The sequence below is a fragment of the Aspergillus lentulus genome, assembly GCF_001445615.1.
Source record: "Aspergillus lentulus DNA, contig: Alt09, strain: IFM 54703, whole genome shotgun sequence".
NCBI classification, from domain to species: Eukaryota; Fungi; Ascomycota; class Eurotiomycetes; order Eurotiales; family Aspergillaceae; genus Aspergillus; species Aspergillus lentulus.
In genome coordinates, this window is record NW_028322117.1 from 3015654 (window position 1) to 3043645 (window position 27992).

Genomic DNA, 27992 nt, shown 5'->3' on the forward strand with positions numbered 1-27992 from the left:
GCACAAGGAACCCGCGTGATGAGTCAGCATCGCCACCAGGCAGACAAATTGACCTTTAATACTTCAGACCTCCTATCGTCATTTACAACGGAATCTCGCATGAATCCGTGATCCATCAAAATGAAAATTGCCATCATTGGAGCAGGCATCTCCGGATGCACCGCCTATCTGCAGCTGAAGAAACACCTCCCTGGATCCCACGCAATCACCATCTACGAATCTCACGATACCAGCAAGGATCGCAAATTCGACGCGTCCAAGGGTAGCCAAGAGGAGGATGCCACGCATTCATCTACTCTTATTGTCGGCGGTGGTCTAGGTATTGGGCCTAATGGCCTGCATGTTCTCAAGCGTCTGGACGAGGATCTCCTCCGCGACATTGTCCGAGGTGGCTATGTAGTTCCGCACGGAAATCTGAAAAGCAAGCACGGACGTCTTCTCATCCGTATGGACAATTCTGCTCCAGGTGCGGGAGATGAGCCGCCGATGCACATGGTCGGCTGTAGTCGTGAATGGCTATGGCGGTGTCTGCGCGAGAGGATCCCCGACGGGGATATAGTGACGACGCGTGTGGAACGGGTCGTCGCCAGTTCTGATGATCGGAATACCATCTACTTTAAAGATGGCAGCCCAGCTGTCGAAGCGGATCTGGTGATTGGCGCTGATGGAATCAAAAGCGTAGCTAAACGGGCTCTTTTCCCCGAGGCGGAGGAGGACCCGTTTCCTCCTCATTATGAGTGAGCACTCCTTTCTCTTCCGAATATCAGAGCTGACATGAGTAGAGGGGTCTGCGGTATTGGTGGCTTCCTGCCGTCCAGCGAAGTCAAAGATCTCGTGGAAAAAGGATCGATGAACTTCGTCTTCGGCGGCAATGGCTTCTTTGGCTACTTCTTCAGCACCAGTTCTTCGACCGCTCCGCACCGGGACTCACCGCACCATGTCTCTGAACCGGGTGATCTTCTTGCCTGGTGGTCGACTTATTCTGTCGATGAATGCCCCGAACCCAAAACACTGGACATGGATGATGTCCTTCAGCAGCTGCAAAAGCGGCATGAACACTGGGGAGATCCCGTCGTGCAGAAGGTTTTGAGGTCCGCGCGCGTGAAGAGCATGTATCCAACTTGGACGTCGCCGCAGCTGCCAACGTGGGAGCGAGACGGTGTAGTCTTGGTCGGGGATGCGGCGCATGCTCTTCCGTCGACTTCTGGCCAGGGATCGTCCCAGGCACTGGAAGATGTAGAGTCGTTCGCGAAATTTCTGAGTTACTTCCTTGGCAAAATGGAGGACCATAGTGTCAAGGAGTGCAAGGACGCAGTTAAATTAGCAGCAAAGCAGTACATCGATCTACGCCGGCCGCGGATTCAGGCCATCCTGGACGATGCGAGGAAGAAGCAAAATAAAAAGCGAGATATGGGAGTGATCGAGGAGTATCTGATGTATTCGATTATGTGGATCATGGGTATGTATGCCATTGGATTGGGGATCTGGCTAACACTAGTCACAGGCTTCTTTCCGAGTGTGATGAACAATTCCGCGCAGCAGGTCTTTTCATATAATATTGCAGAGCACGTGGACCAAGTGCTCGCAGAGATGGATGCATCTAGGCATTGATTGTGATTATGATTTACGTGGGACGAGGCCCAATGTCGGCTTCCTTGAACTAACAACGGAGTTCTTCTCTGTTCTCTGTCGCTGCAAGTATGATTTCGTACTGCTGATATCCCCTTGACATCTCTCGACTCATCTGTATTCATTATTTGACTAATACCATTTGACTTAATGCTGTGAGAGTATGGAATGAATATGTTATGAAATCCCTAGTCCTCTAAACGATACTAATCCAGACAAGCATTGTAGCGTCTAGTCGAGGTGCATTAAGTTCATCTGCATTCGCTTCGGCATATTACAATTCCAGGAGATCCCCCTCGTGGGCAGGACTACAGCATGGCCCAAAGTATCAAGATAACAAATATTCCATTCACTAAAAGCAAAATGAGGGGCAGAAATAGAATACCCCGCGCGACCATCCATTAACGCCAAGTGATTCGTCGCTTACTGCAAGCTAATGGATGCACACTGAGCTCAGCCTCACCACTGCACTAACTAGGCATTATTGCCTCCCCACTCGCCTCCGGTAAAGTAGCTTCAGGCGTAACAACGACCGGCCATGGCAGACCCGATCTCCATTCTCGGCCTGATACTACAGGTAGTCCACACCACGAAACGAGTATACGAGTTTGCAAAACAGGTCAATAATGCCGACAGCGAGATCCGCGAGCTCTTCGGGGAGTTGTTCGCGCTGAAGGCGATTCTCGAACAGATGCAAACAGACCATAGCGATGGAAAGGGTGCTCAAGCGAGCTCATCGTCATTTCGGGATGCATTACTCAAAGCGAATACCGTCCTGGAAGAGATCCTGGATGATCTGCAAAGAAGAACGATGCGGCAGTCGCGGTTGGCGAAGTTGGGGTGGCCGAGTAGGAAGGGTGGTCTGGAGGGAAGTATTGCCCAGTTGGAGAGGTTGAAGACGTATTTTATTTTGGTGATTTTGAATGATAGATCGTGCGTGTTCTTTCCCAGCCGAGGGACATAGGCGGAATTGACGGTTTCCAGGGTCGTTGAGAAGGAGACGGCACATTCTATCGACGCTGTTGTGGACTGGAGTAGGGAAATGAGGCAATTACGGGAAGGTAGGTCCTAGCCTATCTGATATATTGTCCATGTCTCATGATTGAAGAGAAAACGAACGAGAAGATCAAGACGTGGATATGTCCGGTTGATTTCGATTCGATGCATCGCAAGGCTCGATCGCTGTGTCAGCCTGGTACTGGAGCTTGGTTTATCCACGGGCCCTTCAAGTCATGGATTGAATCAACGAGCAAATGCCGGTTGCTGTCCCTAGAGGGAAAATGTGAGTCGTCTGATGTGGAGTGTAGAGATATGCTGACCAGAATCAGCGGGATCAGGAAAGACTGTCCTATGGTAGGTATATTGTGGGAACTCCTCACCATCCCAGTTACTAATCTTCATCAGCTCTACGGCAATCGAGGCTGTCAAAGGTGCTGTTGCCAACCGTGGTTCCAGTCAAGTGATTTACTACTACTGCTCATTCCACTTGAGTTCATCGCAGGAGCTGGTCTGCCTGCTAGGAGCATTGCTGGTACAGCTATCTGAAACTTGTCCAGACATCCTCGACGAGTTGCAAGAAAGTTTCAAGAAACGCGCCCTTCCTCAGCCAGATGTACTGATAAGCCTGCTTCTGAAATACACAAGGTCGCTGTCGAAGCTGTTCATCGTCGTGGATGCGATCAATGAGAGCAGTGAAAGTGCAAAGATTCTGGACGCACTGCTCAGCCTCCTGGAATCATCACACAACATTCGCATTATGGTTACGAGCACGACCTCACCACCAGTGTCGAATTCCACCATTAGTATCCTCAGGGCGCAAATGAGACCTTCAACTAATAGAATCGACATTGAGGCATTTATCGATACCCATCTAACGTCAGTCCCAGCTCTTCAACGGCTACCGGAACACATCAAATCCCGCATCAAGCAGGTCTTGCTTGAGAAAGCAGGTGGAATGTATGTATGCTCCATCGCAAGCTTAAAAGATTAAACTAACACATTACTGAAGGTTTCGGTACGTACAGTGTCAAATAGACCTGTTAAGTGCCCAGAAAACAGGCCGGGAAGTCATTCGCGCTCTGGAAGGTATGCCGGAAAGCCTACACGGCACCTACGAAACCATACTATGTCGGATCCCTTCGTATGACCGGGAGATTGCAAGAGAAACACTCCTCTGGCTTAGTTCAGGCTACCAGGAGATCACATTATCCGAGCTGAGCGAGGCAGTTGTCCTGACGAAAGGTGACAAGAGCATTGATGAAGACTGTAGACTTTTTGATCCGCAAGTCATCCTCTCAATCTGTCAAGGGCTGATTGTCTACGACGAGCATACTACATTTGTCGCGCTAGCGCATTCTTCCGTCAAAGCTTTCCTCACATCGGACGCGATCAAGTACGGCCCAGCAGCGTACTACAGCTTGGACGAGACCGAGGGATCACGGCGCATCTGGCAAAAATGCCTGACGTACCTGATGTTTGACGAGTTCAAACAGCCTTGCTCGAACCGACGCTCTCTCGCAGAGCGTCGGGAAACGTACCCGCTGCTCAAGTACGCCTCCGAGAACTGGGCGAGCCACTGCAGTCCATCCTGGCCACCAGGCTATCCTCTCATTGAGGCTGAAATTGATGAGATTTTATCCTTCTTCGATACCCGTCATCTCCCTGGCGGGGGAAACTATACATCCTGGATTCAGGTACTTTTGTACGAAGCGCCCGCTGAACAAGCCCGTCGCACGGAGCCACTATACTACGCTGCCTCGTACGGCATCGTACCCCTAGTTGACCGACTCATCAAGTCTGGAGCGAACGTCAACGCGGCCGGCGGCCGTAACGACGCAACTCCCCTCATCGTCGCCTGTTACAGAGGACAGGAAGCTACCGTGGAGAGATTGTTAGAAGCAGGGGCAGACCCTACCATCCAGGATGCCGCGGAAATGTGCAGCCTGGAATGGGCAGTTCGGAGGCAACATCGTGGTATTGTTGAGAGCCTCCTATCGCACAAGCGTAAATCCATGGGAATAGGTTCATCGGATCTCTATTGGCAGTGTCGGGCTTGCAAGTACCAGAACACGATTGCGGCTGCTGTGCTGCCGTGTGCTTCTTGTGGGATCGATTTATTTGATCAGTATGGTATTAGGCTGGTGGGAGTTGCGCCACGGAAGAGTGCGCCACGGGCGAGTAGGGCTTGGTTGCGCGTTGGTCGTACGATTGAGGCGAATCACAAATTACTAGGTAACCAGGTGTCGTCTGAGTCTTGAAGCTGGGACGTGCAGCCGAGCGGCCACTTCAGCTGGTCTGAGTCATTGATATTGGGCGACATCATGCTGTATTTTGGCTGACCACCGCGGTGGAAGAAGAGAATTTAATTCTTGCAGTGAAGCGTCGTTTCGAAATAAGGCTGAGATTGATTGACTCATTGAGTCTAAGTTTGTAGTGATAAGCAGTTCAGCCTGATGGTTTTACCGGTTTTAAAGATGTCCACTTTTCGGAATATCGTGAGCGAAGTGGAGAACATCCCCGCAGTGATCTGTCTGTCCATCTTGCGAGAGTCAGGTCGCGCAACTGTTTTCGCACTTATACCATCAGCACAGAGCGGACAAACTGCATCATGTCTGCAATGACATCGAACATTATTTCAAGATATTCCCCAACTGACAAGGAATTGAGGCAGTTCTACATCGGAAAAGACATCGGAGACGTTCCCAAACCAGCAGTCGTTCTCGATGTCGCAATCATCAAACGCCACTGTCAGACCATGCTGCAGACAATAAAGCAGCTAGGCGTAGGTTTCCGGGCCCATGTCAAAACTCACAAGGTATGTCTCTCACTGGAGGCCCCGACATCAAACTGACGATAACTAGACACCGCAAATCGCCCGTCTCCAAGTCGACACAGAGTCCAGCGACGCCAACTTCGTCATCTCGACAGTCGCCGAGCTGGAGTCTCTTCTTCCACTACTCAAGGAGCTCAAAGCTCAATACCGTCGTGTCAACGTCCTCTACGGCATTCCGCTCGTCCCGTCACAGGTCCCTCGCCTAGCTGCATTAGCTCGTCAACTACGCACGACTGACCATGATCTCCCCGTCTCGCTCATGATCGACCATCCAGATCAGCTAGCCTATCTGAGCCAGTTCCGCGAGCTCGCCGGCCTTCCCGCAGGTATCTTCCTCAAAATCGACACGGGATACCACCGAGCCGGTGTCCCGCCAGACATGCTTAACAAAAACGGACTGCTTGAGAAAGTCCTATTGGAAGAGAGACTAGGCAATGCGCGCCTGATGGGGATCTACTCGCACAGCAGCTTGAGCTACGCCGCCACTAGCCCGGAAGAAGCCATATCCTACCTGAAAACAGAGATTGAAGGGTGTGGACGGGCGCTGCGCCAGCATGCTTTCCTCCTGCCGGACAGGGAATTGGTTATTAGCGTGGGCGCAACGCCTCAGGTTGTCTCCGCACAGAGCTTATTGCACGAAGATGCTTCCCTAACTCCTGACGCAAAGGTATTAAAGGGCCTTTTGCGGGATCCTAGTGCGCAGATCGGGGGTAGGGTTACGATAGAGTTGCATGCGGGGGTGTATACTCTCCTCGATATGCAGCAGCTAGTAACGAATGCGCAGCATTCGCGTAATCTTGAGAAGGAAATCGCCATCTCGGTGATTGCTGAAGTATGCAGCGTGTACAACGAGGGGGAGCGGGATAAGCCCGAGGCGTTGGTGGCGGCGGGGACACTGGCTCTAGGCAGGGAACCGTGCAAGTCGTACCCCGGTTGGGCGGTCGTCGGGAATTGGAGACGCGAAAGCGAAACTGGCGGGTCGCGTCTGATTGTCGAGCGGATCAGTCAAGAGCATGGGATTGTCGCATGGGAGGACGGTAATGGGCCGGCACTCCCGGTGCGGGTTGGCCAGGCTGTGAGGCTTTATCCGAACCACGCGTGTGTCACTGGTGCGTTGTATGGGTGGTACTTGGTGGTTGATTCGAGCGAGGATGGTGAAGGATCGAGGATTGTGGATGTCTGGACGAGAACAACTGGATGGTAGACACTCGGAATCATTTCCCGTTATTGAATCCTCTATCTATGTTTTATCTGGGGTGGATGAACAATTCGCATTGATCATATCTAAGGTTTGCGCCACCAGATTACTTGATTGGTCGGTGCTTATCTAGACCAAGGTATGGGGTACATTTCCCCGATATCGGTATATCTCCGGATCATCCTGAGACATGAGAGATAAGGACGATGGCCGAGTATATAGACATGGACGAGACGCAGCCCCTACGAACATGGCAGTATCAGTAAACGTATCATGGCTTCCTTAGACACCAAATACCCCGTGGGAACCACGGAGACTGCCCTCTCCAAAGATGACTTTCCTCCAGACGCAGACATCGATCCTCGCGCAGAGCGTGCCCTAGTTTGGAAGTTCGATCTGCGCGTTCTCCCCGTGCTGGCCGTCATGTACCTCTTCAACAGTCTGGACAAGTCTAATGTGGGAAATGCAAAGACTGCCGGATTGGAGAAGACGCTCAATCTCAAGGGAAACCAGTACAACTTGATCCTCAGCATCTTCTTCATTCCGTATGTCCTCACGGCGCCGTTTCTCGGTATCTTGGGGAAGAAGTACGGCCCCAACCGCGTGCTGCCGTGCATGATGTTTGTCTTTGGATTGTGCACCACTCTTGTCGTCGCGGTGTTCAACTTTAGTGGCCTGTTGGCGATCCGCTGGTTCCTGGGAATGGCGGAGAGTGCATTCTTTCCGTTGGTTATCTACTATCTCACCACGTATGTCCTTCTACCAGCCTCAAACGAACATCACTGACGACCGCAGGTTCTACCGCCGTGGCGAACTAGCCCGTCGTCTCGCCATCTTCTACGCAGCGCAAAGCATCGCCTCCGCCTTCTCCGGCCTGCTCGCATTCGGCGTCTTCCGGATCCAATCCGGCCCCCTAGCCCCCTGGCGCTACCTCTTCCTCATTGAGGGCGGAGGCACAATCCTCGTAGCACTCTTCACACTATGGTACCTCCCTCGCTCCGCCGCACACGCATCCTTCCTCACCCCCGACGAAAAACAACTCGCATACCTCCGCCTCCAGCGCGACAGCTCCGCCATCGTCAACGAGAAACTCAACCTCCGCGACGCATTCAAGATCTTCCGCCACGGCACCTCATGGCTCATCCTCGCCATCCAGATCTGTCTCGGTGTGCCCCTCCAATCAGTCCAGCTCTTTCTCCCCTCCATCATCAAACGCCTCGGCTACGACACCGTCAAGACGAATCTGTACACTGTGGCCCCCAACGTCTCCGGCGCAGCCATGCTCCTCATCCTTGCCTTCTGCAGCGACTGGACCCGCTGGCGGTTCCCGTTCGTGGCCCTGGGGTTTTTGTTCACTTTTATCGGGTTCGTCATCTACGCGGCGATTGATGTCGAGGCGGATATTAACGTTGCGTATTTTGCTTCCTTCATGATGACTTGGTATGTCCCTACCCTCCCCCTCAAGCCACCCTAATATAAAGCTAACAATAGGCAAAGGGGAACCTCCGCGCCATCGGTCCTCCTAGACGTCTGGTACAACAACAACATCGCAAACGAGGGCCGCCGCGTCGTGCTAACCAGCATCGCCGTCCCCGTCGCGAACCTCATGGGGGTCGTCAGCTCGAATATCTTCCGTTTTCAGGACGCGCCGCGGTATATGCCTGCACTTATTACAACCGCGTCGTTTGGGGGGACGGGGATTCTGCTCACGTTGGTGCTGGGTGGGTGGATGATGGTGGATAATAAACGGAGGGATAGAGTTCAAGGGAGAAAGATTCGGGCGCAGGATGTCTCGACGGAGAGGTTGCATGAGGGGCCGGATTGTCCTGACTTTAGGTGGTCATATTAATTTTGTTTTCCTTTGGGGTATAGCTGGCTATATTGCGTTTCCTTGGTTAATGGCATGATGCTGGATGCCGTCATGCGGGTGTTCGTTTGATTCAGACCTAGAAAGCGTATCATCCAAAAACTGCATTCTGGAAGATCATTCGATTAGAGGGTCCGTAGGACACTCTCATTTCAGCTTTTTTACTAGTCAGTTTAGAAAATCACTTGTATTGAGGTCCAACGAATAATCATAGACGTGACTAGTAGCACTATGGAATAATGGTTAGATACTTGATATGAGATGACTGTCAAATGTAGACCAAGATAAAGATGGCTCAAAATGAAGGCTTAGTCTTGCTGACCAGCAGGCAAAGTGAAGGTCATAAGAGATAGAAGGAACTGATGTTCTAGGCTGTGGGGACATGTAAGGGCATGGCCACAAATTATGTACTCCCGGATTTAGATATCCGCATCCCTAGCATGTTGTTCCGAGGACTATGCAACTCTCTCTGGAAAATCGTTGCCTTCAACCCATTTGGTACTAGGAGTATGTCAGCGGATGATCAAGGTAGGTGGGAATGACTTACTCAGGTTCTAAATCAACTTTGGAATGATGCAAATCGCCCCAGCGGGATGTCTTGAATTTGCAGGTCGTGCCCCAAGTGCAGCCGTCTCCAAATGTACAGTGATGACTCAAGTAGCACCGATAGTTTTCGCAGTAAGGACCGTTAGAACATAGACTGCCGCGGGCTTTCCATCGGTGGACCGCGCGCTCGCCCGGCGTCAGTTTGATTTCGTGCTCCTGCGGACAATTCGGTCCCTTGGAGCAGCCATCCGCCAGATACTGCTCGTTACAGAAGGCTTTTGGTTTGATTCTCAGGCACTTTTCATTGTAGGTTCGATGGTCGTTCGGGTTCGCGGGCCGGTTGTTGGGAGGATCGATGCGCTGCCCGTTGCTGTTGTAGTATATGACTCGTGGCGCTTTAGACTTGGCACTAGCTGCGATGACGACGTTATGGTGACCGTTTGCACCGCCGGCGCTGGCGTATGTCGGATATTTAATCGAGACACCCCCGTTGCCGGAGCTAACCACCGTTCCAACTGCGGGGGACGCTTGGCGCTCGGGCGGTGCTACCGCGGGAGAGTTGGTGCGGACAGTGTTTGTCGTTGCCGGTCGCGCGATAGGGCTTTCCTTTGTAACAGTAGACGGAGGAGCGATCGCTGGCTGTGTAGTAACTCCACTGTCGGCAGGGGCCGTAGTCATTGGTTGTATTCTGAGAGCAGTCAAAGACGCAGGGGGGACGGGCGGTGATCCGAGAAAATCACTGCGGAAAACAGAATCAAATCGGGTCATCTCAAAGCCCAGCTGAGAGAAGGCTGACTGCGCAGGAGTAGTCTCCAAAAGAACGATGCGTTGTCTGCCCGACTCGCCTGCGTATTCGCGAAGATCATGAAGATAGCCGTTATCATGACAACCAGCGAAGAAGATTTTCTTGCACTGGAAGTTTTTATAGAAATGACCGAACATCTCTGCCAGAATATCAAGTCAGCGAGATACCTGTCAACCAATCTGAGACTTACTTCTCATTTTAGAGTCAGCGTTCTCCTTGCCGTGACCGACATTGACGAAATCGAACTCGGCACGACTATTAGTAAACTGCTCGGCGAATACCCGCATCTTATCCTCATAGTCGATGGCATTGTGGTGGAAAAGCGACTTGGCCAGCCCGTTCAGGTTTGCAAAGATCCGCACCACAATAGGAACGTCCTCGGAGCCAAGAGGTGTATCCTTAAGGTAGTTTCTCACTGCCTGGGTGAGTCGCAGAGCAGCTTCAGGGGCCCCCTGACGAGGGTCCTGCAGCAACTCGTTATTGAAGATGGCACCGTCACCATCAACCAGGACTGCCACATATGGGTCTTTGTTCTAGTCGGGATTAGACGTTAGCGCAATTCATACTGTGTACGACAACTTCAACTTACATAGAGTTGTTCCCATCTTTGCCGTTGTTCTCGCAAATCGCGGAGCTCTAGCTGGTACCTATGGCGGGACTCTCGTTCATGCTCCAGTTCGATGGTAAGAGTATCCAGTCGTCCTTTATCTTCATTGATTTTTCTTAACACGACCTGATCAGATCAGCATTTTCGACTAGTGAGATAGGGGCGGTGAAGGCGTCTTACCTCGATAAGCTGGGCCCTTTCCGCGTCCTGCTTAAGAAAATGATTAAAACGATTGCTTAGATCGTCCATCGACGCCAGGTCAACAACACTACCCATGGCGACGTTACTGTATCTAAAACCAGTATCTAAGGACTGGAAGGACAGGTTTCTTATACTTTTTTGATGACTGAGGGCGACTACCTGTTCTGCCTGATAAACAAAGGAGTGAATGGATTCCTTTGTCTGAGCTGTGAATAACCGGTGGAGCTGTCATATTAATTTTTGTTATGAGAATTCCCAGTCCAGTAACAAATCAGGTGACTAGAGCTGCATAAGTGGTGCGTAACAGTACCCAATACGGTGGTCCATAGGGAGTAGGGAGTGCCTAAGGCTCCTATCAATATTAACCCCTTTTAAGACTTGAAAGCAGAGGACTGTTTCTTTGGCAATTCTGGCTGTGCTGGCTAAGGCCTGCCTTTTGATATCTTGAAAAGGAACAATATATCAGCTTCTATGTCGTCCATCACCCATGTTTCTATTAATAGCTGGAAGTCATCCTTTCAGTCAATACCAAGAAAGCTACTTGATATATCCCCGCATATGCTGCTCAGCGTGTGTTCGCTGAGTCCGGCCAAATCTGGCTCAACGTCGACCCCTGCTCAACCTTAAGGGGTGCAGGTCATATTCTGTGATATACTATTTTATGGTTGGACACCTGCTGGCCTATCTTCCATTGAATCCTGACGACCTCCTCCGACACACACCAAGCTGCAAGCCCTGAATCTTGATCCGCAACACAGATTGATAACCAGCGATTAAATTTTTCCAGTCTCCGATCATTGATCAACAGCTCGCCATTGTCGACAACACCGGGGAATCCGGTATTTCTGCCTAGATTCTTGACTCCCTTCTAGTCGCTTAATCTGTCCCGTGTGAACGATACGCAGCAACCAATATCTGCGCAACTTCCATACTCCAACCTACTATTTAGGGGTGGAACAGTGCATAGTACCCCCAAGCGTCCCAGTACCATGATGATTTTCGTTATTTGGAGATAGATAGAATTCGCTTCAAACCCACGCACTTAACGAGTCATATACTTGGATGGTTTCAGCGTGACAAGTGGCCTGTAAACAGTTGGAGGGGCAGGAGTCTTCGACGGCAAAATCTGAAAAAGGAGGGGTTGGAGTAAGATGATGCCTGATCTGGCAGGATTATTACTGCCGTTGTCCAATAATGCTCATCACAGCCACACCATATGGCCCAGCCTCAGGTAGCAAGGCAAGATGTATTATCTTCCATGCGGGCCTGAGGGTTACCTAAATGTGTTTCCATAAAGAAAGAGACTCTAGAATCAACAATATTCCCACGTATCAAATACGATCCTTGAATATGGCGTCGTTCATGAAGCATGTCTTTATACCTAGGGTAAGATCGTCCACCAATTAAAGCGCATAATGGAAAGCTTTATTTACCGAGATGTTAATGTATACTAAAGGCTGGAAACTTAGGATCAACATCTTACACGTACTATCTCTCATGCCTGCATCCATCAACGAGCTGGAGGTTCTGCTATGTGTCAAGGTCCGAACCACGTGAGTCCACTCGGTCAAGTAGATATTCAAGGGCTCATAGGAATGTCAGTGAGATGGCCTACTGTCAATATCCGAATCCTTCATGGCATCAGAACAATCATCGGCGAATGATATCAAGAAACAGGTTCCATTGGTTCGAGACGGCGATCAATTCTGAGTTGGCCTACTGGCAGAGGTAAGACAGCACGGATAATAACAAAGTAGCTGATCAAAAGTCCAAAGATACAATACTTATGGGAAGTTATTGGCGCGACTTTAAATAGGACCGAACACGAGAGTGCGCCACAGTCAATTTCGATGCGAGCAATAGCACTGACGGCAGTCACTCTAGCCCCTATTACTCGTCCTGGGACATTATATATGGCCGCGTCATCCGGCAACGTGGGGACTCCTGTCATGGCGCCAGTCTAGCCACTCCTCCAGACAAACATAAATGATCTAGACAGTTCTTGCATTATATCCCCTGCGCTAGTTTCTGCATGTTATTGGTGCATGCAATTTTATGCGTAAATCAACATCCATATTTCAGCCCACTGAATCATACCGAAACAGCCGACTCGGGATTTCTGACTGATGGATGAATTAGTCCGTTCTAGAGCATTGCGCGGCACTTAATCTATGTATATTGCGGATGCATGCGCGCTATATACCTGACGAATGCTTATGACTGCCGATCATCAACATGATCCTTTGAATCGCATTATTCCACCGTTCAGGATGGGAATGAGTAGGTAGTACTTGTGTCTTTTCAATGATACACGAGACTGAAGAATTAATCTGAAACCGTCTACTGTGTCCTTGAAAATGCGTTACTTTCAAGCTCCCTGCTGAACTGCTGAGGCATCTGTATGTTTCGCAGGCTGACTGCAATGAAAATGATCCCAGAGGATCACTGCAGTGGATTAATTCTACGCTGAAGGAAGATATGGAAGGAAAATTCCCAACAGACTAGTGCGACACCGAACCTCCTGTCGAACCACCTACGGCCCATCCACCGCACTAATCATCGCTCGCAGTGGAGCATTCTGATATCCCGCACCACGCCCTAGCTCCTTGATGACGACGATCCCCAGACCAAGCATCCTCCTGACCCGGCTAACCTCCGATAGCCGTTCGAGGTTGATGAATTTTGTAATTTCCACCAATGAGCTTCACATTGCAGACATTCAAGTACCGGCTTGGCCGGAGCCAAGTTGGAGCCAAGTTTGTGGAAGCTTTGTTTCACTGAGCTGTGCTGAACGTCGATGGGTATATAAGAGAGTGTGTCATGGAAGCAGTGTCTACCTAGCAAGCTGTAACCTTCAAGCCGGCCTTCCTTTCTTTCCTACCTGTTGACCAGCTCCACTTTACCGACCGAAAACTGTTCTGTTGATCGGAACTTTCATTCATTCATTCATTCGTCATGCGTTCCGTTGAGCTTCTTGGCCTGGCTGCGCTGGGCTCCATCGTCGCTGCTGCCCCTACTCCGTCTCGCGTGTCGGATCTGACCAAGAGGTCTTCAACTTGTACCTTCACCGCAGCCTCCCAGGCTACCGAGAGCGCGTCCGGTTGCTCCGAGATTGTCCTGGACAACATCGAGGTTCCTGCCGGTGAGACTCTGGATCTGTCTGATGTCGATGATGGAACTACCGTACGTCGCTGCCGTGCTCATCGCCCTCCCATAGCCACTATACTAACCCCCGAAGATCGTCTTCGAAGGCACCACCACCTTCGGCTACAAAGAGTGGAGCGGCCCCCTGATTCGCTTCGGCGGCAAGGACATCACCATCAAGCAGAACTCCGGCGCTGTAATTGACGGCGAGGGATCCCGCTGGTGGGACGGCGAGGGCACAAACGGCGGCAAGACCAAGCCCAAGTTCATGTACGCGCACAGCCTCGAGGACTCGACCATCACCGGGCTGTCCATCAAGAACACACCCGTGCAGGCCATCAGTGTCCAGGCGACCAACCTCTACCTGATCGACATCACCATCGACAACTCGGACGGCGATGACAACGGCGGGCACAACACCGACGGGTTCGACATCAGCGAGAGTACCGGGGTGTATATCCGCGGCGCGACGGTCAAGAACCAGGATGACTGCATTGCGATCAACTCGGGCGAGGTATGCTCCGCGGCCCTTTTTTGGCAGGTTGGTGTTGAAGCTAATTGACTCCAACTCCAGAACATCGAATTCTCCGGCGGTACCTGCTCCGGCGGCCACGGTCTCTCCATCGGCTCGGTCGGTGGTCGCGACGACAACACTGTCAAGAATGTCACCATCACCGACTCCACCGTGACCGACTCGGCCAACGGCGTCCGCATCAAGACCGTGTACGATGCCACCGGCTCCGTCAGCGAGGTCACCTACTCCAACATCAAGCTGTCTGGTATCACCGACTATGGTATCGTCATCGAGCAGGACTACGAGAACGGCAGCCCGACCGGTACCCCGACCACTGGCGTTCCTATCACCGACCTGACCATCGACGGTGTCACTGGTACAGTCGAGTCTGACGCCGTTGAGGTGTACATTCTGTGTGGTGACGGCAGCTGCAGTGACTGGACCTGGGAGGGCGTGGACATTACTGGCGGGGAGACGAGCTCCAAGTGCGAAAATGTTCCCTCGGGTGCTTCTTGCTAGGAGCCTTATCGGATGAACGGTGGCTTCAATATGTTGGTGCAGTGGTGGTTGAGATAGCGTAATATCAGATATTCCGATGCAATGTGATGCACTCCTAGGTTTGATAGGCAAGTTTGGGGCAATACAGCGCTCAAAGATTCGATAGTTGAAACATTCAGTCATTGAATTCGAGCATGTCGCTGTAGGTCAAACAATCTGAGCACCACAATGTCCTGGCATTGGGCCTAAGCAGATAGAACCGAGGAATTGATACAACTGTCCATCACGGGGTAGGGGGAACCCACTTCTCTCCCGAATTCGGGAGCAGATGATGCATCCCTGAGACTGCACATCGCGAGAACCGTGGTGGCAAGGACCTACATACACCTCAGTCAAACTTGGAGTCCATCGCACTCCTTTCCCAAACGAGTAATATTTCGTTCCTGGATGAGTTAGAAGACTGAGAAATGATGAATCTCAAAACTGTCTATCTGAGGGCCAATCAGCGGCACTGGCAACCTCGCAGTGCATACCGGAAGGAGTCTAGCTGCGCCCGCTTTCCAACAATTTAGCAGGTATCTGCGGAGTACTCCAAGGATGGATCTTGTGGATCGCTCCAATTTTTTGTGGCCTGTAAATAATGTAATTGCCGATGGGTCTGGTTATTCATATCAAAGCGTAATTGGCCGCACCTCTCGGTTTTGTCGATGTCGGCGATCGACAGTTGGGGAATCGTCGCGAATGCGGGGGTGGTCGACTCCGGGGTAGATTCAAAAACAATATTGAGGGTTATTCATGCAATTTCAAGACGGTTGAAAATAAATCTCATTTTTGAGGACAGGCTGTTGTTTGTAGGTAAGCGCCATTCAGCGGGTCGGCGCGTACACGGAGCGGAGATATTATGTACGGAGTATGTGCTGGAGTCAAGGGATTCCCAGATAGGCGCGTAGAACTGCTGGACCATGCATGCGCCAGATCAAGGATCTTCGCTAGCACGTGTAGACCGCGAGCATACAAAGCATACAACCACGGTGTATTAAGCCTAGGTTCGGTCCATGCGTCGGGACTGGAAATTTGAGTTGCGATGAACTTGATAAGCCACGGGGTTGATCCACAATCGCGGGGACGGATCAACGGTCCCTGATTTCTCGTAGCGCTTATCATGACATTATGTCTCAATAATGGACGTGTAGAAACCGAGGTATGCCGATCCATGCGGGGGACTTTCATATGCCCTGTGCGCAATAAGGCTGGTCTGGATTAATATATAGGGTCGACCCAGCTTGACCGGCCAGACACCTCTCCAGACATTCTTCGACTGAGAACTTGACTCAGAGTCTCAGACAATGGCGCCCACGAACGTTCCCGAAGGATTCCTCGGAAATCTCACCGCAGAGCAACAGAAGAAACTCCAGCAGTTATGGATCATCATCTTGACTCTGTCCGACGCTCTAACATCCACCACCACCGACACAAATGAGTCTCAACACCGACGCAACTCCTCCCTCGCTCGGACCAACACGACCGCCTCAAAGGGCAGCACCGCCACTACCCCCGCTTACGCTGCTCAGATCTCTCAGCACCTCCAGGGGCTAGGGCTGCACGCCCCGGAAATCAAACAAGTCCAACACATCCTCACCCAGATTACACCGGAGGAAATTCGCGATGGACTCCTGAGCACCGCAAGACACGATCACCCAGATGCACTGCTCCTGCGCTTCCTGCGCGCGCGCAAGTGGGACGTCAACAAGTCCTTCGTCATGATGCTGGATGCCATCCTGTGGCGCATGAAGGAGTTCCACGTCGACGAGGAAGTCATTGCCAAGGGCGAGCTGCATGCGCTCAAGGCGTCGCGAGATACCTCCAACGCTGTGGCCGCAAAGAATGGCAAGGACTTTCTGGCGCAGATGCGCATGGGAAAGGCGTACGTGCACGGTGTTGATCGGCTGGGCCGGCCCATCGTCGTGATCCGGGTCAAGCTGCATAAGCCCGGTGCGCAGAGCGAAGAGACATTGAATCAATTTATTATCCACGTTATCGAGTCCGTGCGGCTGTTGCTCGTGCCGCCGGTGGAGACTGCTGTAAGCAATCGCTTTCCGCTTTGGCTGGACAGAACTGACGAGTGCAGGCTGTTGTCTTCGATATGACCGGATTCGGTCTCTCGAATATGGAATATCCTCCCGTCAAGTTCATCATTAAATGCTTTGAAGCAAACTACCCTGAGTCACTGGGTGTGCTGCTCATTCACAACGCGCCGTGGGTGTTCTCAGGTACGATTCTTTCCTACTGCTGGAAGAGTATCGACTGACGAGACCAGGTATCTGGCGCCTCATCAAAGGCTGGATGGATCCCGTCATTGTCTCCAAGATCCAGTTCACCAGGACCATTGCCGACATGGAGAAGTTCATTCCCCGCGACCAGATCGTCAAGGAACTCGGCGGGACCGAGGACTGGACGTACGAGTACGTAGAGCCTGACGAGAACGAGAACGACCGCATGGAAGACAGAACCGCGCGTGATGCTCTGCTGGCCCAACGCGCCAGCATTGGCGACGAGTTACTCAATGCCACCTCCAAGTGGGTCACAGCCATCAAGAACAAGGACGAGGAGGAGACGGCAGCTGCCAAGGCTCATCGAGATGGGTTGATTGAGCAGTTGCGGTCCAATTACTGGCAGCTAGACCCGTACGTGCGTAGTCGGAACTATCTGGACCGAACGGGGGTGATCAAGGATGGAGGCAAGATTGATTTCTACCCCAAAAGCCAACCTCAGTCGGATGTTGAGGTGGCAAAGGTCGTGGAGGTCGAGCACGTGGAACAGACTCAGGTGCAGGCTGTTAATGTCTGATTCATTTCTTTCTGTACGATTTGTGTCTGCAGTATATTTCGCTTTAGAACATGACCCGCTGTGTCTTCATAGGCACTCACCAAGCTCTTTGCATCGTATCAATTGTCTGCCGGTCCGCTCTTTTTGATACTTGATTGCGAGATATGGCCAATCCCCGCGAGGATTCCGTATCTCTTGAGGATAAATAAGCTGGCGTTCTTCAAACCCGAAGATGGAGCACCTGATACGGTCCAAGTCCGTGAGAAGCGTGACCAAACCAACATGTGAGCCTTCCATGTCGTACAAAGCGGCGCAATAACCTGACACATTGGGCCTGTCGATTGAAGACTTTCAAGCCCCACGCAACCGTTCTCGAGTTCAAACAGCCGTCACATCGCACAACTTGCCCAATATCGCCCTCAGACCGTGGTATGTATCTCTCCTGCTATAACCAAGGGCAGCATCGGTTGATGCTCGACGAGATTCACCGTACCGAATGTCCCTCGCATAGAGGGGTACACGGCAAACACTCGCTCGTGCCGATCATTCACCGTGCACACGTTCATATCGAAGGACCGTTCCAATGAGTCCTGTTATTGACGTATCCCCGTACGTCATTCCCGGTCGAACCTATAAGACGTATTTGGGAGTGACAACTCCGTTTATTCAATCGTATTAAGGCAGTCTCGTGTTTTGATGGCGGGAGCGTCCGTGGGACTTTAGCGGTAAGATATATAGATACGATGCAAAGAGGTCAAGAAAGGAGGTCCGATATTCTGATCAGATAGTAGGACCGTAGAGAATAGAAGATTAAATGAATGAATGATAGAACATCTGGATTTGGAAAGTAGTAATATACTTCAACAACTTTGCCAATGTGCATGATCCTCATAGCCCTGACATTCTGCCCTATTTCCTATTTGGGCAGTCTCCCATTGTCGGGTCATGTGACGAGAGAAGCCTTTGGTCAGGGACTCAGGGGCTGGCCAATCAGAATAGCTGACTTGGGGGGAATCTTGCCTTGAGGCAGAACTAAACCAAATGAGGATGGATTGTTGGAGGCTTGGAGCTGGCGATACAGAGCCACTTTCTTCGTATACCATCAGAAGACGAATTTCAAACTCTTCGTGTCCAAGGGATGCAGGGTGGGCTGCTGCTGGGAGAAGAGTAAATGTTTCAGAGTCAAATGGAAATGAGCCAGGAGCGTCGAACAAACAGAGACCACCTAAGTCAACGAAGTAGATTAAGATATAGAACTGAAAAGAATGACGCAATTCCCAGAAACGCTACCAGAGTCTTTTACGGCACAGGTGTAAAACCACTCAAGAATAGAAATGGCAATACCATGGTTGTGCAGGGAGAGAAAACTAGGTATCTATGACCGCTGCAGCCTGGACAGGCATCTAAGGGATGCCAACCTCGCCTCTTGTTCTTTGACTGACCTTTCTCTCACTACAACACATCATCAAATATCCAACGTCAACCACGTTCTCCCATCACCTTGATCAATCAGCGACATATCCCAAAATACAGAAGCTCATAGTTTGTGAATTGCACGCTCCCCTTAATCCCTTCTGCGCGAGGCAACATGCCTCGCAAAGACTTTCAGAGAGACCTGATTGGTGCAAAAATATCAGGCAGATTCCCTTATCTGAACGGTGTCAGAGCAGGGGATCATGATGGCTCTATCACTTTCACGTTCGCTGATTCCTCCACTGGCACCAGGATTGATTTCCAAGCCATAGTATCAGGTAAGGCTTCTCCAGGACCTGCTCACGATCGAGACCAACTGACATCTCGGTAGACACCCAAGACTATCCCGAAAACCACACGTACTTTGTCTTCACCACGTCCGAAGATCCTCCGTCAAGGGTCGCTACAGTTTTAGAAAATGCCCAGTCCAGATTTTCAGGAGTTTCACTTGAAGACTTCCTGACTTACATCGACGAGCTCGTCCAAGACGCGCTCCGGCGACCAGGTTTCGAAGCCGATGACGACGAGGAGGTTGGCTATGGGGTTGACGAGACTGACTTTGACGAAGACGACGTTGACTGGGATATGGAAAATGAACCCGCATTTGGCATTTCGCGGACAGATGAAAAGCATCTATTAAAAACCCTGCGCCGCGACCTTCGCGCCGTGAAAAATGCCGGTCTTAAAGTGGGTTGTCTGGGAAAACTGACAGGCGCTATAATCGTATCAGTCTCCTGTCGCATCGGTAGACTAGGCATATCTGAGGAGGCCATGAAAGCATGGAATGTCCGGGCTTCGGAATACCTGGTTCTGCTCATTCGTTATCCAGGGACCTATATGCATTTTCAGGAACTGCTGGCACTTGGAAATGCGAAGTACCCTGCAATCCAGTTCCACGTTGGACTATGTGACTCTTACAAGCCAACTGTCGAAGACGCCATCCGAGCCTTTCAAGGGAATCTTTCACTGTGCGAAGAAGGGCTAACAGGGACCGCGCGATTGAGATCACTCTTCATTGAGCAACCGCTGGATTCGCTTCTGAACGAGAGGTTCCTCCGGATTATGGAACTGCGATATCATCTGGGCTTGTCATGGACCGGTGCGGAGCTTTATATTCAGCAAAATCAGGGCAGGAAGCCGGACGATGGCGCTCTACCCGACGACTACTTTGAGCCAGATACCTGGAGTGCCTCCGCACCGGCCCTATTTCAAGATGACCATATAGATCAAGGCCATGGGGTTGATCAATTGTCCCTACCGTTGATAGCGATGCAGTTCACTCTTCGCCACTTTGTGAAGTGCACAGAATTCTGCCTGGTCTGCCATTGCAAAATCCGCGATACTTTTGAAGCAATCAAGCCGTACGTTTGCTCCAACAGTTTGTGCCTGTTCCAGTACATGGCGCTCGGCATGGGCCCGAGCTTGGAACACGAGATTCAATTCCAACCTAGCGTTGTTGATTTGCTCATCAGTTTGACATATGCTCGGGCAGTATCCGGTAAACTCATGGATTTCCCCACAGGTCTAGGCCTCAAGGTCCCAGGGATCCTAAACATGAATAGGCTTGACGAGATCGAACATCATCTAACAAAGCTAAAGAACAAGAATTCTTCTCGGGCCCCAACCTGTTACAGTGGCAACTTGGTCGCTGCAACAATGGCCTGTCGCCTGGATAAGCGCACGCATCTAAAACCCGGGGACTGGGTGGTCATTTTTCAGACTGGAACAGATCTAAAGGATGGGCCCTGGCATTGTCGAGTAGAGACCATTGATCTAGGCACGTGTGAGGTACAACTCTCCTCTCCCACTGTGAAGGGACAGCAGCTCACAGCATCCGAACTTCTGCCTGGCCCATCACAGGTCAAATTCGTGGCATATGAGACGAATTTCGATGACCTTGACGTCAATGAGAAAGGAGCTGCGGTCAGACTGCTCCTCGATACCCTCCCCAATGTTGATAAGATGAAAGCTTTCCTTGCGGACTCTGATAGCAAAAGGCTGGCTGCTTGGAGGGAGGTCATTTCCCCAGCAGCACTTGACGTGCTGCGCTGGGTCGTTGCGTCAAACCGCTCGTTTATCCTGGAGGACGATACCACGCATTCTGACCATCGAGTGACTGGAATGGAGTCATACAAGCAGTTTCGGCTTGTGCAAGGGGCCCCAGACAAAGAGCAGCGCTTCAGAGCCGCCGTCGCCGCTAACGCTACTATTACCAAGACAGATTACCCGACCATTTTTGCCTGGCACGGAAGTCCAGTGTGGAATTGGCACAGTATTCTCAGAGAAGGTCTGCACTTCAAAGAGGTTACAAACGGACGCGCCTATGGGGATGGGGTTTACCTGTCAAATAACTTCCATACATCCGTAGGTTACACGCGCGAAGGACTCGACTACGCCTGGCCTCAGAGCAATTTGAAGATCAGGATGCTGGTCTCGCTAAACGAGCTGGTCAACGCACCAGCTCAGTTCAAACATACCAATCCGCATTACGTCGTCACCCAGCTGGACTGGATACAGCCGAGATATCTCTTCGTCAAATGCCAAGGTGCAGGGCCGAGCGATGGTACAGCAAATGTAAAACATGCAAAACCATCAGCCATGTATCAACAGGATCCGAAGTACCCAGCCCAGGGGCCTAATAAAACTACGATCTGCGTTCCAATCTCTGCTCTGAATAGCCAGCGAAGAAATAGCCTGGGTATTGTTAGCCGAACTGATTCTGACCTTGCCATTTCCGCATTACCTGGAAGGAAGAAGCGAAAACTGGATGCTGATAAGCTGCCTACTCCTGACTCCTCGAAAAACAACATAGTCTCAGAGGAAGATGACGTTGTCAGTGTGGCCACAGCATTCGACGATCTTCAGCTTCTTCTCTCAGAAGACGAGGGCGAGGTAGAGGAGCGCCCGACAGTCAAGCCATCCAAGAACGGTGTGAAAAGTGACTTCGAGCCCGGAACTCTCAAAAAGGAATCACTTCCGTTACTGACACCTCCCCAATATGCAACAACACCAGCGACCAAGGTTCTACAACAACATCTTCAAGCGACTCTCAAAGTCCAATCTCGAGAGCCCCTTCACGACCTGGGCTGGTACATCGACCCAGACTTTATAACCACCGTATACCAGTGGATCGTGGAACTGCACAGCTTCGACCCCAAGCTCCCGCTCGCGAAAGACCTCAAGCAAGCGAATATGAAAAGCGTCGTGCTGGAACTGCGCTTCCCCCCGGGCTTCCCTATGTCTCCTCCGTTTGTCCGCGTGATCCGGCCGCGGTTCCTGGAGTTTGCCAATGGCGGTGGGGGGCACGTCACCGCCGGCGGGGCCATGTGTATGGAACTTCTGACCAATTCAGGCTGGCTCCCGACGGCATCTATCGAGAGCGTGTTGCTGCAGGTCCGGATGGCAATTACAAACACTGAGCCTCGTCCTGCGCGTCTGGCGCTGAACCGGTCTCGCACGGACTATTCTGTTGGCGAGGCGGTTGAAGCGTACAAGAGGGCATGCCTGGCGCATGGATGGCAGATCCCAGAGGATATCCAGCGGCTTTCGTGGGCTTAATCTGTTTACGATTTATGGGACAATGGTCTATTTATGAATGTGGACACACAAAAATCCATTGCTTAGTTCTCGACGATTGTATTGATAAGGATTCCTGGCTTTGCTCGCTTTTCATAGTCCAAGAATCTAGTATGACTCAAACTATCTGGAACTGGCGCACGCTCGTACTCGTATTTGATTGGTGATTATTGTAGTGTTGCCTAGGATCAGCCAACAGTGGGTACTTCAACATTTATAAAAGCCGTTACAGCCCTGCCATGCGACTAAACAACCACTAAAACATACAACCTGCAACAGCATCTTCCGGTACTTATACTCAAGCAATTCCACCACGAACCACAATGGCCACTACCCCACCTACGAACAAAATTTCAATCCGCCTAGCCGTTGAAGAAGACATCCCACAGCTCAACACCATCGAAACCTCCGCAGCCCAGCTCTTCCGCACCGTCAATCTCGCCTGGATCGCCGACTCTCCGCCCCTTGACCCAGTCACCCTGCGCTCAATGATCGCGCAGCAGAACGTATGGGTTGCAGTTACAGCAGACAACACGGCAGTAGGCTTCATCGCCGTGCAAGAACTAGACGGGATGCTTTACATCGCAGAGATGGACGTCCATGAAGACTGGCAGAGGAGGGGGATTGCGCGGATGATGCTTGAGGAGGTGGAAGGGCAGGCGAGAGAGAGAGGGTACGAGTATGTCTCTCTTACGACGTATCGGGATTTGGGATTTAATGGACCGTTCTATGCGAGGATGGGGTTTGAGGAGGTGGATGTGGATATCGCTGGGGAGGGACATGCACGGGAGTTGGAGGAGCAGGCAAAGGGTGGGCATGATAGGGATAGGAGATGTGTGATGCGGAAGAGAGTGTAGTGGTGCTTCTGGAGTGGCGATGCTAAAAACGGATCTTTTGTTGGTTTACCGATGTGAGAGAGTCACGATCTACACCTCGCTTCAGTAGTAGTAATAGTAGTATCTGGTTAACAGCTTGTGAGCAGATCGTGGATGCTAAGCATAGTGCAAGTTTGAGAGAGGTCAGGTATTATGGAGTGACTGAGATAGTGCATACTCTTTCTAATTCACTTCTCTTCTGGGTCTGCAGCATGTAGTCGTGAATGTCTATACAAACAGCCACAAAGCTAACATCTCATTTGTTGGAACCAATCTGGTGCAGTACCTGGTGTATGTTCAACAAATATATCATTGACTGGACTCTAATCTCGCTAGGCTAATTCCGGGCTAGGGCTTCATATCTTCCCTTTGCCAGTGCATACACCGTTTCCAACCGGGGCATGCTCACTGCATGTTTCCGAGCCAGTCTCACCGTGTTCCCAACAATCGCTTCGACTTCAAATAACCGACCCTGCTTGACATCCTGCAGCATACTCGGATCGCGGCCTGTTCCTTCCTTCGCCCGACGAGTTGCCGTTTGAAGCCGCACCCTGGCCGCTTCTTCGTCCACCCCGGGGATCCCCAGCTTCTTCGCCAATTCCACGATTTCCATCATAATTCCCCAGACAAGCTCAAATGCGAAGGGCTCGGAAGTGAGGAGAAAGTCTCCATCCGAGCACATGCTCAGCGCGCAGATGGGATTCCACGACGCGTTGACGAGCAGCTTGGTCCACCGCGCGATTTGGATGTCGTCGTAAAGTTTGGCCTCGCCGCCGCCTTGCTTCATGAGGTCAACGAGCTTGCTGGCCGCTGCTTTGTGTGTAGCTGGTGCATTGGCGGGATACGTCCCCAGTTCCAGCATGTTCAGCATTTCCGGGTAGTCGATGACGCCGGGACTAGTTTGGGTGGTTGGAAGGTAGACGACACCGCTGAGGATGGGATTCTCTGGGAATTCGTCTGCAATATCCTTCTCAATCTCTATGCCATTCTGTGCTAGGACGATGGCAGTCTCTGGGCGGCCAATAATGGCCGGTCTGATCAGATCTGCTACTGACGGCTTACTGCCGGGGAAGCACTTCGTGGTCACCAGGACAAAATCATATACTGTGTCTTTTGGGCATTCAGCAATAGTGCGAACGATGTGATCTGGCCGATATGTGACATTCCCGAATCGGACGCTTTTCAGAGTAAATCCTTTCTCCTTGACGACGTCGTAGTTGGACCGACAGACGGCTGTCACGGTGCATCCGGCGCGTTGCAGTTGGAGCAAATGAATGGCGCCAACGCTACCGACACCAAACAGCAGAATATGAGGATTTGATGCCATGGCTGATGTGGTGACGAGAAATTGGCGGCCGCTATACTCGGATGACGATCGGGGGGAAGTGCAAAGTCGGTGAGTCAATTGTTCTTGGTGGGGTTGATTATTTATCTGGGCCTCTCGGCTCAACACGAACGAGCTTACGAGCTTTCCATACATTAATTTCTCCACAGCGCAGATTCTTGATCTGTGAATCTGGGATCACCTATCTAGAGAGAAGCATTCGCAGCAGTCTGGTACGGGTAATACAGACTTTGCTGCTGTCGGGACAGAGTGTCGCGATCAGAATTACTTAATTGGATGTCATTGTTGCCTGAGGACAAAAGGTCGTGATATCTCTACAGATTTCCAGAAACATGTTCTGCATCAACACTGCTCAAACGGAACCTCACTCATTCAAGCAACATGGAATCAGTCAATAACCCGAAGAGTTTCCTTTTTCTCCCTCCCGAAATCCGTCTTCTAATCTACAGATACTTACTTATTCCCGAATACGACTGTAGCCAGGTCAGTGATAGATATGTTCTTGACCCCGAATATTTGAATGAGTTGGACTGGGGAGAACAAGGGGTGGTGTTTTTCGATCTCTTCCAGAAACGCAAGGTCAGAAGACGCTGCGAATTGCAGATATCTACCTTGGTAGCAGTAAATGTGCCTCGGTCAGTACTGCCCTTGCTTCTTTGCAATAGCATCGTCCATCGAGAAGCAGCCAGAGTATTCTTCGAGGAGAAAACATTTCGGTTCAGCGTCAGGAAAGGCGAGGCGGACTGGGATATGTTATACGGATGGCTGGAGGCGATTGGAAGACGCAATATATGTCATCTCCGACATCTCGAGATCATGTACGACTCTATTGTCGTGAGATTCCACGAAGATATACCCCAATGGCACCCTACCGCCTGAACGGGTGGACCGCAGGAACAGTCCCCGCATCCTGTTTATACTGCTGGAAGATACTAGGCCCGACTGGTTTGAAGTCATCAGCCCAAGTATTGAGCGAGTTTTCCGAAAGCTGAGCTGGTCCGGCAGCCCTCTCACTGTGACGATGTTGTTGCCTAAGTTGCAGGACGAATTGGTACCTCGCCTGTTGTATCCAGAGGTCGATTTGCGAGAGTATCATCCACTGCCCCTGTTCAATGCTTTTTGCCCTAGGAAAATTACCCTCCATGAATGGGAGAATGAGCCGGCAGGCACCAGGTATAGTCCAAAGGAGTTTTGTATGGTTCCAGATCTTATCGAGGGTTATCGGAAAAAGTACGGCAAGAACACGCTTACTGTGCAGTGGAAGGGATATCAATATGCCGACGAATGGGATAAGACAAAGGATCTTCTCCTCCGCTCCGGATGGGATATTTTGTGTTGGAAGGAGAAGCAGCAAGCACCTGGCACGGAGCCAAAAGTGTCTTTTACATTGAGATTGGGAAGAGATTTGACGCATGGATGTGTCTGATTGGTATCTCTTCTGCGTTCTTGAACGCCAAAGGTACATTCAGTGGAGAATGCACCTGACCATCTTGCTTGTTGATGTGAATTGACACTATGGAACAGATACAACAGTTTTGATAGCTCAAAAAGTCTCTGCTAATACCAGAGGAGGAAATACCATCCATTGTTGATTGTTGTTTATGAGGAAAATTGCATGTTACCCCTCCGCATCGATTTTTGAAGTAGGTGTTGCCTGTTGACATTGCGATCAATACCTACCGCGGACTTGTATACGCCTCATTTACTTAGTAATAATTTGCTCGGCATCTAATACTTCAATGTCAGCACTCTAATTCCGAATATCATCACTCATCACTAGAAAGCCATGTCCGCCCCTCGCCATACCATTGAATGACCGACCCGATGCCTGTAAGACACACCCCCGCCACCGAGAACAAAGAAATGCCCTCAGGCCCCTCAACAGCTCTTCTGCCAAGACACACCACGAGGCCAATCATGTTAAATTCCTATTGATGTCCTTTCGTGGCTAGCTCGAGCTCCAGGATACTTCTATTTTCCTTACGCTGCTCATCTTGTGTAGTGGCTAGGCTACTGGAGTATGCATATATTGTGCCGAACGCCACGGCAGTCGCACCATCATTCCGTTGTTTCATCCCAAGCTGCTTCACCGTGATAATCTAATTATCCAAATGTTTCTGATGAAATATCGAGATTCCATCAATAGCGATGCTAGTGGTAGGGAGACGCTCATAAATGAAAAGCAATCCGAATACCTGCATGACTCAGTTCCATTCAGTGCGCGAGAGTATCACCGGCTACGGAAAATCATCGCCATTCAATATATCCTTATAGTCTCGCTTTTTGTCTTTGCTATAGGAGCTGGCATTGCAGTCTGGACAAATCCAGAACTAGAAATACCTGATATGGTTTACTGTAAGCAGCTTATTACTCTACAGGTTCACAGCTAATGAGCCCTAGCTCCTGCTCAAGACGTCATCAGATACAAGAACGTCATCTTCAACTCTGGCTGGGGCGATCAAAAGTCTATCTACATGGGTCCGCCATCGGAAGAGAACAATAAAGCGTGGGATGATATTCATGTTGGTATGTCATTTTCTCCCGATGCACTGTTAGGGTTAGGCTTAGGTTGAGTCTTCAGCGCCGGCGATGGTCAAAATTTCTGCGAGCGATGCAGCGAAACTGGTTAATAAGACTGTCCCAATCCCCGATGATTTGGGGTACAGTTCGGGATACTATTTGATTGGACTTGATGTTTTTCATCAGTTGCACTGTTTGGTACTTCTTCCTTCCTCCGCTGGTGGATAAGAATCAACCTGACGTGCGCAGGATATGCTCCGCAAAGTACTCTGGGGTGTTGATATGCATAACCCCAATGACGAGGAGGCCATGCATCATCTTGACCACTGTATTGAGATGATTCGTCAGAGCCTGATGTGTTCAGCCGATATCACTGTCGACGTGTGGGCGTGGAATGACGAAAAGCAGATGGTCACTGTGAGGGCGGATAATATGCACACTTGTCGGGACTTTGAGGCTATTCGGCAGTGGGCGCTCGAGAGACCTGCCGGAGAATTTGATCGGACGGTACATCTGGTGGATTCTTGACTGGTGCG

General features: G+C 50.8%; 8 protein-coding genes across 8 annotated transcripts; 6 read left to right on the plus strand and 2 right to left on the minus strand.

Moving 5' to 3' along the window:
- Window positions 1-120: 120 nt before the first annotated feature.
- ALT_5807 (uncharacterized protein) lies at window positions 121-8508 on the plus strand (the record flags this gene model as incomplete). Its single annotated transcript, XM_089599967.1, has 13 exons — window positions 121-737; window positions 783-1459; window positions 2175-2562; window positions 2614-2690; window positions 2738-2911; window positions 2958-2982; window positions 3034-3585; window positions 3638-4720; window positions 5269-5443; window positions 5490-6570; window positions 6946-7408; window positions 7455-8099; window positions 8157-8508. 13 exons carry the CDS (start codon window positions 121-123, stop codon window positions 8506-8508), a joined length of 6309 nt encoding a protein of 2102 aa, XP_089455844.1.
- A 473-nt stretch (window positions 8509-8981) lies between these two features.
- On the minus strand, window positions 8982-10760 carry ALT_5808 (uncharacterized protein; the record flags this gene model as incomplete). The annotated part of the gene is made up of 5 exons (XM_033560097.2): window positions 8982-9027; window positions 9074-10016; window positions 10068-10410; window positions 10467-10610; window positions 10665-10760. The coding sequence occupies 5 exons, from the start codon at window positions 10758-10760 to the stop codon at window positions 8982-8984; spliced, it is 1572 nt and encodes a 523-aa protein (XP_033415988.2).
- Window positions 10761-13640: 2880 nt separating this feature from the next.
- On the plus strand, window positions 13641-14862 carry ALT_5809 (glycoside hydrolase family 28 protein; the record flags this gene model as incomplete). The annotated part of the gene is made up of 3 exons (XM_033560098.2): window positions 13641-13868; window positions 13924-14343; window positions 14404-14862. 3 exons carry the CDS (start codon window positions 13641-13643, stop codon window positions 14860-14862), a joined length of 1107 nt encoding a protein of 368 aa, XP_033415989.2.
- A 1325-nt stretch (window positions 14863-16187) lies between these two features.
- Window positions 16188-17688, plus strand: ALT_5810 (CRAL-TRIO domain-containing protein; the record flags this gene model as incomplete). The annotated part of the gene is made up of 3 exons (XM_033560099.2): window positions 16188-16922; window positions 16970-17111; window positions 17159-17688. The coding sequence occupies 3 exons, from the start codon at window positions 16188-16190 to the stop codon at window positions 17686-17688; spliced, it is 1407 nt and encodes a 468-aa protein (XP_033415990.2).
- Window positions 17689-19255: 1567 nt separating this feature from the next.
- ALT_5811 (putative ubiquitin conjugating enzyme) lies at window positions 19256-22698 on the plus strand (the record flags this gene model as incomplete). Its single annotated transcript, XM_033560100.2, has 2 exons — window positions 19256-19418; window positions 19472-22698. 2 exons carry the CDS (start codon window positions 19256-19258, stop codon window positions 22696-22698), a joined length of 3390 nt encoding a protein of 1129 aa, XP_033415991.2.
- Window positions 22699-23039: 341 nt separating this feature from the next.
- ALT_5812 (GNAT family N-acetyltransferase) lies at window positions 23040-23573 on the plus strand (the record flags this gene model as incomplete). Its single annotated transcript, XM_033560101.2, has 1 exon — window positions 23040-23573. One exon carries the CDS (start codon window positions 23040-23042, stop codon window positions 23571-23573), a length of 534 nt encoding a protein of 177 aa, XP_033415992.2.
- Window positions 23574-23928: 355 nt separating this feature from the next.
- ALT_5813 (ketopantoate reductase family protein) lies at window positions 23929-24918 on the minus strand (the record flags this gene model as incomplete). Its single annotated transcript, XM_033560102.2, has 1 exon — window positions 23929-24918. The coding sequence occupies one exon, from the start codon at window positions 24916-24918 to the stop codon at window positions 23929-23931; it is 990 nt and encodes a 329-aa protein (XP_033415993.2).
- A 399-nt stretch (window positions 24919-25317) lies between these two features.
- Window positions 25318-27984, plus strand: ALT_5814 (oxidase ustYa family protein; the record flags this gene model as incomplete). The annotated part of the gene is made up of 5 exons (XM_089599968.1): window positions 25318-25754; window positions 25831-26270; window positions 27337-27462; window positions 27518-27654; window positions 27706-27984. 5 exons carry the CDS (start codon window positions 25318-25320, stop codon window positions 27982-27984), a joined length of 1419 nt encoding a protein of 472 aa, XP_089455845.1.
- Between the last annotated feature and the right edge of the window lie 8 nt (window positions 27985-27992).